Source organism: Poecilia latipinna, unplaced genomic scaffold (assembly GCF_001443285.1).
Source record: "Poecilia latipinna isolate Pla-1442-1.1 unplaced genomic scaffold, P_latipinna-1.0 Scaffold508, whole genome shotgun sequence".
In the NCBI taxonomy this organism is placed as follows: Eukaryota; Metazoa; Chordata; class Actinopteri; order Cyprinodontiformes; family Poeciliidae; genus Poecilia; species Poecilia latipinna.
In genome coordinates, this window is record NW_015113124.1 from 683 (window position 1) to 14,334 (window position 13,652).

General features: G+C 41.4%; 2 protein-coding genes across 2 annotated transcripts; one reads left to right on the forward strand and one right to left on the reverse strand.

The window, feature by feature from the left end:
* Positions 1 to 203: 203 nt before the first annotated feature.
* On the forward strand, positions 204 to 6,328 carry LOC106952325 (insulin-like growth factor 2 mRNA-binding protein 3; the record flags this gene model as incomplete). Its single annotated transcript, XM_015040366.1, has 7 exons — positions 204 to 332; positions 499 to 567; positions 1,903 to 2,022; positions 2,103 to 2,177; positions 2,341 to 2,472; positions 2,575 to 2,688; positions 3,389 to 6,328. Coding segments are annotated over 7 exons (756 nt in total), but the record flags the coding sequence as incomplete, so codon positions are not given.
* Positions 6,329 to 8,626: 2,298 nt separating this feature from the next.
* On the reverse strand, positions 8,627 to 13,172 carry LOC106952327 (protein QNR-71-like). Its single transcript, XM_015040368.1, has 11 exons — positions 12,996 to 13,172; positions 12,754 to 12,915; positions 12,229 to 12,402; positions 11,980 to 12,141; positions 11,567 to 11,890; positions 10,637 to 10,696; positions 10,332 to 10,544; positions 10,088 to 10,193; positions 9,488 to 9,708; positions 9,297 to 9,387; positions 8,627 to 9,150 (listed from the first exon to the last, which is right to left on the reverse strand). The coding sequence occupies exons 1-11, from the start codon at positions 13,006 to 13,008 to the stop codon at positions 8,997 to 8,999; spliced, it is 1,680 nt and encodes a 559-aa protein (XP_014895854.1). The 5' UTR covers positions 13,009 to 13,172; the 3' UTR covers positions 8,627 to 8,996.
* Positions 13,173 to 13,652: the final 480 nt, after the last annotated feature.

Genomic DNA, 13,652 nt, shown 5'->3' on the forward strand with positions numbered 1-13,652 from the left:
AGGATGAATATGCATTACTTGAATTGTAGGAAATCTTACGAGCCGAGGTTCATTTTATGCGCCTGGTTTTTGAAAACTTTTGTGGAAGTTGCTCAGATTTTTTTTATTTTTTGGGAGTACGGCGGTGTCAAAATGAAAAAGTAGGATGCTTGACAAGTGCATTTGAATAGTCACCAGTTAATATACTACCATTTTATTTACAGCTCCAATCCAACCTCATTCCTGGCTTGAATCTGAACGCTTTGGGTTTGTTCCCCAGTGGAGCACCAGGCATGGGTCCCTCCATGGCCAACGTCTCGCCTCCTGGAGCTCACGGTGGATGCTCGTATGGCGTAAGTGACAAGTCTGCCGCCTATTAACACTTCCAACACTACAAAGCCAAGAACTGTTGACTCGGTTTTCTAAATTGTTGGGTGAGGCCTGTGAAGTCTGCAACTGAAACGAAAGCAGAAATCGGTCTTGAGCAACAGAGTTTCACGTTTCCTTTTTCCCCTCTAGTGCAGTCCTTATGGGGCTGAGGGGCCATTTTGGGCTTCTATGCTGTCGGCAAGCAGCCAGCCACTTGCTGTAAGTCACCCATCCCAAAGTGCTTTGCACGGCTTGTGGCTGCTCGCTGCGAGATTAGGGGTTTGGGTTTGCTGTAAAGTTCTCCTTCATTTCCCCATATATTGGGATTTAGGCAAACTCTCTAAATACGCAGTGAGTGCGAGAAGGATGGCAGACTCCAATATTAACGTGACCTTAGTGGTTTCTCTGATACGCTGTATACCAAAAAAGCTAAGCAGGCGAATGGTTTTTATAACCTCTACCAAACATCTGCATCTCTGAAAATATTGTCTTATTGCATAAACAGCAGAGTTCTACCAGGCATGAACAATCGACAGTGTCTACATTGCCTTGTAGAAAGTATTCACTCTTAAATTTTGTCACATTTTTGTGGTGACGTTACAATCACAAACGTCAGTGCATGATTAGGTTTTATCTGTAAGATCAACACAAAGCAATTCATAATTGTGAAATTGGAGAAAAAGGGTACTTTTTTTTTATTTATTTAAATTTTAAGAACATAATTTTAACAGTCCTGATGCTGTTTAGAGGGACACGATGCAGTGCTTATGTCTTTCTTTGAACTCTAGCTTTATTTGTGCCACTCTTCCACAAAGGCCAGATTTGTGGAGTGTGCAGGTCATAGTTGTCTTTAAAGCATTCTCCCACCATGTGCACTAATTTTAACAAATGCACACTGCAATTTTAAGATTTGTCAAAGTTTGAAAACCATGTTTTGTTGTTTTATTTTTAAAACTCTGTATTGGCCCACCAAACAAAATCCACATAAATGCTTTGAAGCTTGTCGTTGTAGCAAAGATGTGAACATTCAAGAATAATTGTATATTAGAATTAAATGAGTGAATGGCAAGCAACACATAAAAAACAACAAATGAGTGTTTATGCTGACCTTGTCTAGAGAACTCAATTTGGTTTTTGGTGAATGTTGATTTCTAAACTATAGAGCCTCTTTACGTTACTAAATCAAAGCTTTTCATGGAGTGCAATTAAACGAGACTTTTCGGTGTTCCCTTTTCTTTACATATTCAAGTTTTCACCAACATGTTTCTACATCATGCTGTTCATCTTGGACTAATCACATCCCTACATGTTTTTACACTGATCTAATCCAACAGTTTAGAGATTAATAATAGAAATTGTACCTTTTGTCTCTCTTCTAGATAGAAGCTACTCCTTTTCAGCTACTAATTTCAAGTGTCTACATTCAACTCTTACAGAATAGTGCAGCTTCTGCTTGATCCCTTATCTGCCTTGGCACATCGGTGGCTGGAGCTGTAGCGTCGGTCCCATTTGAGTCTTCCAGTCACATTTGTAACCTTTTGTTTCGCTCAGCAGGGCCAGCCGGAGTCTGAGACAGTTCACCTGTTCATTCCTGCGCTTGCAGTGGGAGCCATCATTGGGAAACAGGGCCAACACATCAAACAGCTGTCACACTTTGCAGGAGCCTCAATCAAGGTGAGGAGAAAAGTTGTGTTGATAGGAGGTAGACGTCTGGGTGTAGGCTGCCGTTAATGCTGCGTTTTACCTGTTTTCAGATCGCTCCAGCAGAAGGAATGGATGCCAAGCAGAGGATGGTCATCATCGTCGGGCCACCAGAAGCTCAGTTTAAGGTGGAGAACCTTGAGACTTGCTGATTTAAAAGTTTGGAAGTTGTATCTCTCACATGACTTAGAAGGTTGTCCTATTTGACGTTGCTCGGCTGGAAAGAGCAAATGTTAAAATTGGTTAAAAGTTAGTTTTATTTAATCTCTACTTGAACCTTTCTGTCTTCAGGCTCAGTGTCGCATCTTTGGCAAGCTTAAAGAGGAGAACTTTTTTGGGCCGAAAGAAGAGGTGAAGCTGGAAGCGCACATCAAGGTTCCCTCTTTTGCTGCTGGACGCGTCATTGGGAAAGGTGGAAAAACGGTAAATATAGCTTCATAGATGGATGCTCCTGGATGTTGGGCTTGGTTGGGGGGGGGGATCTGAATTGTGCACCAGTAATAAGTATACAATATGTGACTGCAGGTGAATGAGCTGCAGAACTTGACCTGTGCAGAAGTGGTGGTTCCCAGGGACCAGACCCCTGACGAGAACGACCAGGTCATAGTGAAGATCAGTGGACACTTCTTTGCATGCCAGGTGGGTCAAGGAAATCATAGATGTACAAGGCAACAGTTTTCAAGATGTGTAAACATTTCACTGTAAAAAAAAAAAAATAAATAAATAAAAAAACCTGTGACCAATTACACGAATGTCTAAAAATACAAAACCAAAACTCTGACATTAAGTTTATTCATTCGACTTAATCTTCATTTAAACTATATTTCTCCTCTGGAGTAGTTGAAGTCACAGCAAAACTTGGTATTAAGTGAATCTGATTACATGCATGCAGTTGTTGGACAAAAACTGTTAAAAGTGAAAGATATAACTTCTACAGCAGTGTCTTTCAAAAGAAAAAGCAATAAATTTGCATTCATTTGCTTTTCTAAAGGAGTTTTTTTTTTTTTTTTTTTTACTTTACATTGTTGTAACTGAAAGATCTCTTGGGGGCATGTTCATGTCAGTTATCTGAAAAATAAATAAATGCAGTAAAGTAATTTCAACATTTTTTTTTTTTTTTTTCCCCCCTTGATGGTCCACCATCTTCCTGAAGACAAAAGCAAGTACAGAACAACTAAATGTGTGCAAAAATAATAAAAACAAGCCAACCGTACATATTTGCAGCAAATTTAACAAAACATTCAGTGGGGGAACTTGTAGTCTCAGCCATATTTACAAATGAATCCTAAAATTCCAATGATGAGTTTTGAGGACACTAATGTTCTTCTATCTGGTTTAGTTGGCCCAGAGGAAGATTCAGGAGATCCTGACTCAGGTGAGGAGGCAGCAGCATCAACAGCAGCAGCAGCCCAAGTCTCCATCGGGCGGCCAGCCTCCGACGCCACGCAGGAAGTGAAGCTCCAGCAAGCTCTAGAAGAACGGCGACTGGATCCGTCGTGAAACTCGAAAGATGAACAGATGTAGAAAAGCTCATAGGGGGAAAAGAAAAATGACAGTGGATCCTAATGCACATCTCAGGGGTCAAGGTCATCGGAACCAAACATCCACCCCTCCCTGAACAACTTGATGACTTTAAAGTGAGGGTGACGACACCGTACACCTCTTAAGCTCCACCCACTTCACGTCTCTGCGTCTGCTGTGAGAATGTACTTTAGAGGGCTTTCGCCAACATCACCTGCCCTCCGTTCAACCCCTTCCTTTACCCCCTCCTTGGGTGTAGTTTGTTTTTTATTTGGTTCTTTTTACACTAAAACTATGAGGAAGAAATACAGACCCCCCCCCTTCCCTACACCCCTTTTTTTATCACCCCCTATGGTGTGGTACCTTAAAGATGTTTAGGTTGTTTAGTTTTTCTTAATTGGTTAAAGCTTTCTCACGAGTTTTTCCGTGGAAAGAGAAAAGGCATTGCTTGGTCCTGGTCGGACCAACAGAGGTTTAGTTGGGGGGAGGGTTGGCTCTGGCCAGGTGGGCCACATTTAGGGGAAAAAATTCTTGTTTTAGGACAGGACCCCTGTGAGGGTCGGTTATATATCAGGCGTCCTGCCCTCGGAATGAAAGTGGCATTTTTTTAAAGAAAAATTCGGATGCATTTTATAGATAGACCTATATAAATAGATCGATATATAAATATAAATACATATATATATATATATTTAGTAGAGCGGGCATCGCTGCGACTGACACCTTTGGAGAAAAGGGTGCCGAGCTGCTGCCCTGAAAAACCAATTTATGCATTTTGTTTAACTACCTCAGGATCTAGTACCTCAGAAGAGAAAAAAAATGATTATATGGAGAAAAAAAAAGTTCCTTTCTTTTTATTTTGCTTTTGTGGTATTTTGTATACTTTATAAAGCTGATAGTCTTTGAACATTTTTATTTTTTTAAGAAAATTTAAAATTTCCGGGTCAGCTGCCAACTGACCTTGCCTTCAACTCTGGTGCTTTAGGCGGCATTGTACATGTGGATGTGTGAACAAAGATGACTCTGTACATAAAATTTATTTGTACATAGCAGCCTTGCAGCAAGAGTTGGCGCCCCCTCACCCCCTCAGCTGGCGGCTGACGGAGAAGTATATAGAGAAAAAAATTGCCTCAGTTTTTTTCCCCATTGACGGTCCACCATCTTCTTGAAGACAAAAGCAAGTACAGAACAACTAAACGCATGCAAAAAAAAAAAAAAAAAAGCCAACCATACATATTTGCAGCAATGCCATTTATTTTGGGGTTTCGCTGGTAGTTTTAATGTCAAATTCTTTTTGCCTTCTTATTGAGGGCTGCGGTCAGGATGCTGCAGCTCAAACTGTGATGGGTCCTCCCTGTAGCTGTTGTCGGAGCATCTGTATTTTTTATTTTTTACTTCCCTCTCTTGGTCTGTTTCATTTCTGGGTCATCCGGCGCCGTATTGCTAACGCTATCCTGGTAAGGTTCAAACTCTGCCATAGTGACGTGGCCATCAAGTCATTCATTTTCTTTTCATGGTGAGTCGGGGGAGTGGCACAGATGGATGCATTTTTACGTTTTGGGCTTGGAGAAAGTGAGCTGTCCTTTTTTGCAACTTGATTAGATAAATTTTTTATTTTTTTTGGTTGCTCATCCAGGGGAAAACAAGTTAAATGACGCATAATTGTGAATGAGCCCCCCCCCGCCCCCCACCCCACTCGGACAGGAAGCAAAAATCCTAAACAGTAATTTTATTTCCTTTTTGTTTCCGTGCCGAATGTAAATATATATTGATTGTGGTAAAGTGCTAGAGTGTATCCATGCTTCCACAGTAGAACGCAGTCTACCTCAGCTGAGGGGGGAGAGGGGTAGGGGAGGGAGTTGCTGTGGCACTGGACGCCTCACCCCGCCCCCACTGAGCGCCAGCGCGCACCAATACCTCAGTACCCCGAACACTTGTTTCTACCTGGGTGCGCCCTTCTGACGTCACGCTTAACCGAGGGGCACAAGTGATGCTTAAAATGATCCTCCTGATACCCACCCTCCCCTCATCCAGTTTGTTTTTGATCTACCTCTTTAGACACATATTTGAATTGGAGGCATTCTACCATTTGTTAGGCCCCGCCCCCATCACCCATCCCTTCCCACACACCCACACACAAACTTTTGTGCACCTCCCCAGAAAAGAAACGAAAATTTAAACTAATGAACTCTGTAGAATTGAGAATAATGGAAAGTGATAGAAATGTTTTCTTTTGATCAGTGTTTATATATACTCCTTTTTGGCTTTGAGATCCTCAATGATTATTCCTTACTGCTTTCTGTTTTTGGTGGTGTGGCTTACATGTATTCAAACTTTTTTTCTTTCTTTCTGGAAAATAAATCAAATCTTTTGATTTTTGCTTTCAGTCTAATGCAAAATAGGACCTGTTTTTGTTTTATTTCCTCTTTCAGATTTATAAGACTTAAAGACAAGAAAATGCAAGTCTGTTTTGTCTTTCACAAGATGCTACACTCGCTGATTTGATGGCATTTTTCGGTTAGCGTTTCTTGGTTGTGTAATGTGGAACATTTTTTTTTTGGTATGGGACAAATTAGAGGGACTGAATCTGTTTATGGAAAAGTGATCGATCTTCAGCATGATGTTCTCTCCTCCCCCTCTCTGCAACCATACTTGTGCCCCGTCACCTCCCCACAACCACACAGCTCCACTTGTCAAATGCCTCTAAATAAAAAAAAATAATAAAAAAAAAATAAAGTTCTTTTTTTTTTTGTTTTAATATTGATGACAGAAGTGGGTCCTTTGTTTTATGCACGTCGTTTCCTTGAGGTCTGCACAATTCAACTTTTAAATGATTATCCATTGCTTTTGCCATAAAACTTGCCAAGTTCCATTTTATTTGGTAGAATACAATTCAAGAAACCAACATTTCTTTAATGTCATTCTCGACTCATTTAAAAATCTGCCAAATGAAATTCAGATGTGCTTTATTTTTTCTAAATGTAGCGCATAACATAAGGGATTTTTTTTTTATTTCTTTTGCTTCATGGCAAATCTTGTACAAGTAAAAATTACATACTCTTTACACATTCGTAAAGAAAATGCAATGGAGTTCAAACGGCGGAGGTTTTATTTTTGGCATTGGAGGCAATCGCAGTGCAGAAATGTTGAGATTCTCCAGCCTGCATCTATCACATATTGCCACTCTCTGTCTGAGCTTTTACCTTTGACGTCTTTACTTTCCCTCCCAAAAATCCACAAATTTGTTTCAGGGTTTCTCTATAATTTCAGATTGGAGGGAAAGGAAAAGCCTCCCCTTCAGTCCTTACCACAAAACCTCATTGGATCAACTTGGTTGCGTTGCTCATGCCAGATGAGGCATGAAGATTCTGGCCGTTCTGGCTCCATATGGTTCTCCATGTTGAATTAAGTTGATTTCTTGTGTGTTCAAACTTCAGTAATACAATTTGATTAAATACCAAGGGCAGAGTAAGCTGTTTGGCATCGAGCGAGGACAAATTTGGCAAGTTTTCCAACACAGCCCACACTTGCATTTCCTTATTGTGGCACCATTTAAGAGAATAAATAGGCTTTTCAGTGGCGTAAGACATATTGCCAAAGAGCTTTTTCACAACGAAATAAAGCAAATCCAGATTTCTCTTTGTGGATGTCCACTAGTGTTTTACTGTTTCAATTAAATTCCATCTTCAAAGGTGTTTAACTGATTCTTGGCAGCAATGTTGCTGGACTGACGTGTAAAATTGGACTCATAAGAGTACCATGCATTCATTTGCAGTCCTGTCTTTGTCACTGGCATCATTTTAGTTTTTAAAAAAAATAAATAAAAAATCCTGTGGATTTCCAAACTGTAGAAGGCTGTGATGGAAAACTAAAGAGTCTGAGTGGAGATTATGTGCAGAAACCAACCAGGAATAAAAAACCAGTTGGTGGTTCTGAAGATGATGATCACCATTAGGTTGAAATACTTGCCTATTTTATTACCCAGCTGTGTTTTATTGGCTCGTTTGGGGGAGGGCGTGAGAAGAAAAAAAAAAAACACTTCACATAGTATCATCTTGAAAGTCATTGACTTGGATTCCTTTTTCACATCCGGATGGAGTGGGGTAGCAGTGCGTGGAGAAAATGTTTACTGCAGAATGCTCCGACAATCAAATCGACTCATTTTTAGTTTTACATCACGTAAAGCTTATCAAACATACCTGGAATGTTGCTTTGATTCTTTCATGCACATTTGAAAAACCCTTTAGTCTCCAGTGGCAACCATTCAGCTGTGCAAAACACCTGTCAGGTGGAGAAAGCGCCGCCTTCAAATCGCAGATTCTCCTCTGAGCTGCAGTTTCTAAGCAGCCCTACCCCACTTGGCATACTAAATTGCACTATGTGTGTCTGGGAAGTGCATAATGCTGTCCCTTTAAAAAGAGTAATCTAAAACTACAGGTGTACCCTGGCAGTCTCCATCAACAACAAAAAACCTCAAAGTTGATATTTCATTCCTGAATGTCCTGGATTATATCAAAACTGTTCAAAATATAGCCGAGGCAAGAAAAGTACATGGAAAATGCACTGGTTGGTGTATCCTTAGGCGCCTTCAAGTATTAGATGCTGCTGTAAACATTTTCAATGCCATTAAAGTTTCTTTTTTTTTTATTTCTTTATTAAACAGCAAATTGAGACTAAATATTTCAGTGGCCGTTATCAGATGAATACAAAAACAATCAGTATGATGATTCAGATAGACTTCTGTATTGTTGTTATTGTCTCTACAATTGAAACAGCAACTTAATTTTTAATACCTGGACATTCTGAAAAAAGAAAAAAAAAACTTTCATCTGTGTCTTTTTGCAAGTTTTCCACAGGAACAATCAAAGAAAACCTTCAGTTGTCACATTAAAACATGCAATATAGTGTCAGGAATCCATGAGCTCAGCAAATACCAGGGTGACTTCATTAGTCAGATTACAGGGCAAAATCTTTAGCATGACACAAATATATCATGAAGAATTACATTAATGAAATGAGTTGTTTAAGAGATCTTTAAATAATTTAGGACTCGAACTTTAAAGTTGAAATTGTTTAATAATGAATCAAAAACCAAAGGTTTTGCAAGAGTTTACGGAAAAAGGTACAACGCATCCTCGATGTTGACATTTCTTCATATTGCTTTTAATCAAAGGCACCAATATGACTTATCGAAACTCCTTCACAGCAAATTCATTCCAAGCTGACATTAAAATTAGTGCAGCAGCCACAAATCAAGCGACCTCTTTAGTACATCTTCTCTGAACTGTAGAGCATTAGGATTCGGCTGAATTAGGACATTATTAGTATCAGTTCTCATTGCTTCATTTCAGAAGTGTCTTTTATTTTAAAGCACAAGAGAGAGAGGGAGAGAGAAAAAAGCTTATTTGATGCAACTCCTCCAAACCCTACAAAGCCTGTCTCTCGGTCAAAAGGTGGCGACTCTCCTCGCTAGAGGGGAAGAGCGCCTCCCTCAGGCGAACCATGTGACCTGCAGCACCAGAATTGGCACAGGCATCCTCAACCAGCGACCTTCGGATGGGTCTGTAGACCTTGTGACGTCTTAAAAAAAGAAAAAAAAAAAAGAAAGATTTTAGAGGGTCATAATTCTTTGTTTTATTTGCACAAGAAAACATCCTTGTCATCTGTTGTGAATGGGTCATTAATTCACAGGATTCAAAATGATGATGCAAGTGCGACACGCTCACCGGTACACCAGGTAGGCAACGATCGCGAAGACTCCCACCAGCACGGCGCTTGAAGTCAGAACCACCTGGGCGGTGTTTGAAGTTTTAGGCGCTGGGATGAATAATAGGGACAATTTTTTTTTATTATTATTATTAAATAATTAAAATTTCTGAGGAGGGCATTATGTTTCCAGAGCACTTTTCCAACCAACCGGGTGCGTCTTGAGACTTGCTGATGGTGATGGTGGTGCTGGCGAGTGCCATGCTGCTGGAGTTCTCCAGGGTGATGTTCACGCAGTAGGTGCCCGGTTCCAGGAACCTTCGCCGCAGGCGCACTTCACACTCGGATGAAGGCGGCACGTCGTCGCACATGATGTTGCGCACCTGAGAGCAGCTGGGGTCTGACACGATGGTGCAGGCTGAAGTGGGGATGCTGCGAAAGAGCGATGGAGATAACTGGGTAAAATCCAGATTTTATGTTATTGAATAAACTGGAAATGAAGATTGGATGTGTCTTCACCACATTGTTCAAGTCAAGATGCTGGAGTTTCACTCACTCCAATCCAACCTTTACTAGAATCCCAAATAGGTTTGGTTTTCCTGTCCCGCTTATTGCTCTTACAACTTGGATTCTCTTACAACTCAGTCTTTTTTAAAATACTATATTTCCTTAGCATTCTTGTACTTAAGGACTCTTCAGTTTCCATCTAAATGTGATCTCAAAATCAAATGGAGTGTTGAAACATTTCTTAATATTTAGATTTAAATAAATGGTATGTATTTTAAGTAAAAAAAGAAAACAAAATGTTCACCTTCCCAGACATTTTACCCTGAAGCTGACGTCGGTGTTGGTCACCCTGGCAGCCGACACGTCCAAGATGCGACTGTTTAGCCGGTTCCTCAGTGGGGGCTTTGGCTCTGCGTAGAACACAAGTAGCGAGACGACACGCTTGAGAGAAGCTGGAGCTAACGCAGTTATCAAAGGACAAAGGAGATGCTGCTAGATTTACTGTTAAAAAGAAGAAATGAAATCGTTAGATACTCTGCCCAGCCTACCGACTATAGTGATGTTGCCCGAGAAGGTTCCGTAGGCGTATCGGAAACACTCGTTGGCGTTGAGACCCCTGCTTCGGAGCCAAGGCAGGGTGGTGGGGTTGGATTCTGTGGCGACCGTGGACAGGAGGGGCTCTGTGGTGGGCAACCCCGTCGTCGTCGTCGTCACGGCAGATAAAGTGGAGGAGTTAACGGGCTGGCTGGTTCTGGGTGGTGCTGAAACAGAGACGAGACGAGGGACAGTTAAAGGCATTCGAGATGGTTCTTTTCATGAACAAACCGTACGTCCCGTCCACAAGCAAACTCACCCAACGTCGTCTTGATCTTCGTTGTGACAGCATGTGTAGCCGGAGGAGTTGTGGGGGCCGCTGACGGAGAAGACCCATAAGAACAGTTTTTAGAGTCATGATTTTATGGAAAAGTAGCTGAATCGTTTAATTCAAAGCTATTCTTATGAATATTAAGGAAATGGGTGCAAACCCTCAGCGTTTTAGAAAAGCTATGAAAATAAAACATCTTGCTCGTCACTCTGTCATTTTGCAAATAAAAATAATTTTCGTATTCCACACTGAGCTAAACAGAAAACAGTCGGATTTAGGCTCGGTAAGGTGATAAGTTTATAGAAATTGTTGAAAATTAGGTTAATGTTTAGAAAAATTAATGACATGCAAGGTGGAACTAATCAGAAATCTCATGCAGATGCAGTGTATGGCCGTTGGTTGTTGCTGTTTCTCAGTCTTTTCTCTGCTAAGCCAATTGATAACAGGTGGTTGGTACAGATTGTTTCTGTTTTTGCCTGTTTTGTCACATTGATATGATTCAGATAATCAAACACAATCCAACACCAAACACCTGGGCAGTGTTGGAAGTTTTGGGTGCTGCAAAAAGTTTGGTTCTGCCAATGGGGTCAATCAACTTCAACACATTTAGCAAGAGCTTACATCGCACAAGAAAAGTCATGTTTTTGCATTATCATCAAAATATCATTTCTGTTCTGTTGCTTCATCGAGGTTTAGTTCGTGTGGCCGCAAACTTGTGTGATGTTGGCAGGACTCCTGTTTCAGATCCGATTAGTTTGGTTACTGCCAAGAGCCACTCATTAATAGGCTGTGAATAAACCCCTTTCTTAACATTAACGGCCAGAACTAAGCTTTTCTGGAAGCTTTGCGACTTCTCCATGCCAAAAAACATCATGCCGTTTGACCAGGACGCTTTTACAAGCTGTCTCGGTCGAGTACCTGTGAGAGGTGGTGATGTGGGGCGCCTCGGAGTCGGAGTGGCGGAGGTGGGTGGACACTCGACAGGAAACGCGGCCTCCACCACCAGCTTCACATTCATCCTTCCCAGCGTGCTGTAGGTGTGCGTGGTCACCTCGCGGTGTGTCACGACCTGGTTTCCGTCTCTGAAGTCCCAGATGTAATCCACTGAAGCGGCTGTCTTTAGGTAACCGCTGGGGTCGTGAAGCTGGACCTTGAAGACAATCTCCTCTCCACGGATGAAAACACTGGCAGACTTGTTGACTACGGACTTCTGGGAAATGTCGACGGCCAGTGGGATCTTATCTGAGGGCATGCGGGAAGTAGCTATTATTATTTTAAAACCTTTCAGGTTGTGTTTTGTTTGACACTTGAACATGTAAATATGCCTCCACCTGTGACTAAGAAGACGGTGTTATCACTGGTCAAGGGGCTGTACTTCCTGCGCTCACGCTTCCTGTACACCATAACCTCCATGACTTCTCCCCCCAGCGGGATATTAGTGGTATTGATGGTCACACTGGAAGAAGAGCCATCGCATGTTTCGTAGTACTGGCCTAGAAAGCAGAGATGAAACATGGAGGAGGCTCGTAAGAAGGGACGTTTGTTGTTCTGCTTGTTGCCGTTTGTCGTATCAGTCTCACCCATTGTGTGCCACACGTAGACGTAACTCTTGCGTCTCCAGTCGTTGCTCTGGGGGAAGGGCTTCCCATCAGGGAACACGTTGCATTTTATCGGGTCTGTGCACTTCCCGAAGCCATAGTCATCCAACCAAGAAGTCCAGTTATAGACGTAGCCTGAGCGAAGCTGTCCGTTGGCTGTCCAAATGCAAAGAAGGGGATGTCTTGTTAAAAAAAATAATAATTAGATTTGTGGAACTCTACTAATGAGTGACTGTCAGTGTACAATGAGGTAACTGAAATAAGATTTATTCAAAAGTTTTCAGTTTGTTGAGCGAATTCAGTCGGTACGCATTTAATGAAATTGACTTTTCATTTTATGAGGAGGCAAACCCTTATTTCTGTGTTTATTTACTCTTATCACATTTGTTTTGTTGTTATTAAAAAAAAACAGATATCACAGCTTAACAGTTTTCCAGACTGATCATTTTTCTATGTCTCGGAGGTGTGATGTGCCATTTGTGCCCTAGCTTGACTTTCTGGTAGCACCTGAGGCCTCCAGCTCCGTACCGTCCTCGCAGTGCTCGTCCCAGACAAGGTCCCCGTTTGCGTCTTCCTTCTGGCATGGAGGATACTCCAGCTTAGCAGTAAAGGTAATGCATGAGCCATTGAGAGCCGGGCTGTCGCTGGTCAGATGAACCTTCGGTTTGCCTGCAGAGAGGTGCAGGTTACTCTAGGGCCAGAAACGATCTGCAGACGATTTGAAGTTACAGTAGAAAAGACTTGTTCACCTCTGTGATGCATGAGCTCTCTTGGGTTTGAGCTTACTGGAGGGTAGAGGTAATCGTCCCACGGATTGGTGTCAGGCTCCCATCCAGGGATTGTTGGAATTGGAAATGGGAACTTGCCAGCTAATGAATGCTTGTGGGGGAAAACATCACTGTACGCTAGAGAAGGAGAAAAACACAAAGAGATCTGTATGAACAACTCAAGCAAGATTCATCGGCATCACTATCTCAAACCTCCATGTTGTGTCTTGTTGTTTTCTAATGTTCTCCAACAAACAGCTGGATTTAAACTGAATTTGAAAGACACAGAAGAGGACTCTAGTTACTAATCATGTGTCTTCTCAAGTGGATTTTATTTAGGGGCACACAAGTAAAGGAGGCTGGGAACAAATGCATGGTACACAAAACGCTCAATTCTTTTAAAATTGTTCAATCAAATAAAATCCTAAAAAAAAAATTTATTGAAGCTTGTCGTTGAAATTTCACATGTTGTTCAAGTGAAATCTTGAATCTCTTTTTGAGAGAGTAAAGGGTAAAATCTTTTTGCTTTCTACAAAGAAGCAAAGTAAAAGCCAAAAGTAATCTTAAAAATATAATATATATATAAAAATTGATTTATTCTGATTGTGAATTCCGACGAATTTCGGAATTCAAGAGTCA

What these genes read in the sequence shown, in the direction of transcription:
- LOC106952327 (XM_015040368.1), bottom strand. An exon ending in CACATCACCACCTCTCACAG is followed by an intron (nt 10,697 to 11,566) that starts GTACTCGACCGA and finishes CTTCTCCGTCAG; the next exon opens with CGGCCCCCACAACTCCTCCG. An exon ending in GGGCAACATCACTATAGTCG is followed by an intron (nt 10,194 to 10,331) that starts GTAGGCTGGGCA and finishes TGTTCTACGCAG; the next exon opens with AGCCAAAGCCCCCACTGAGG.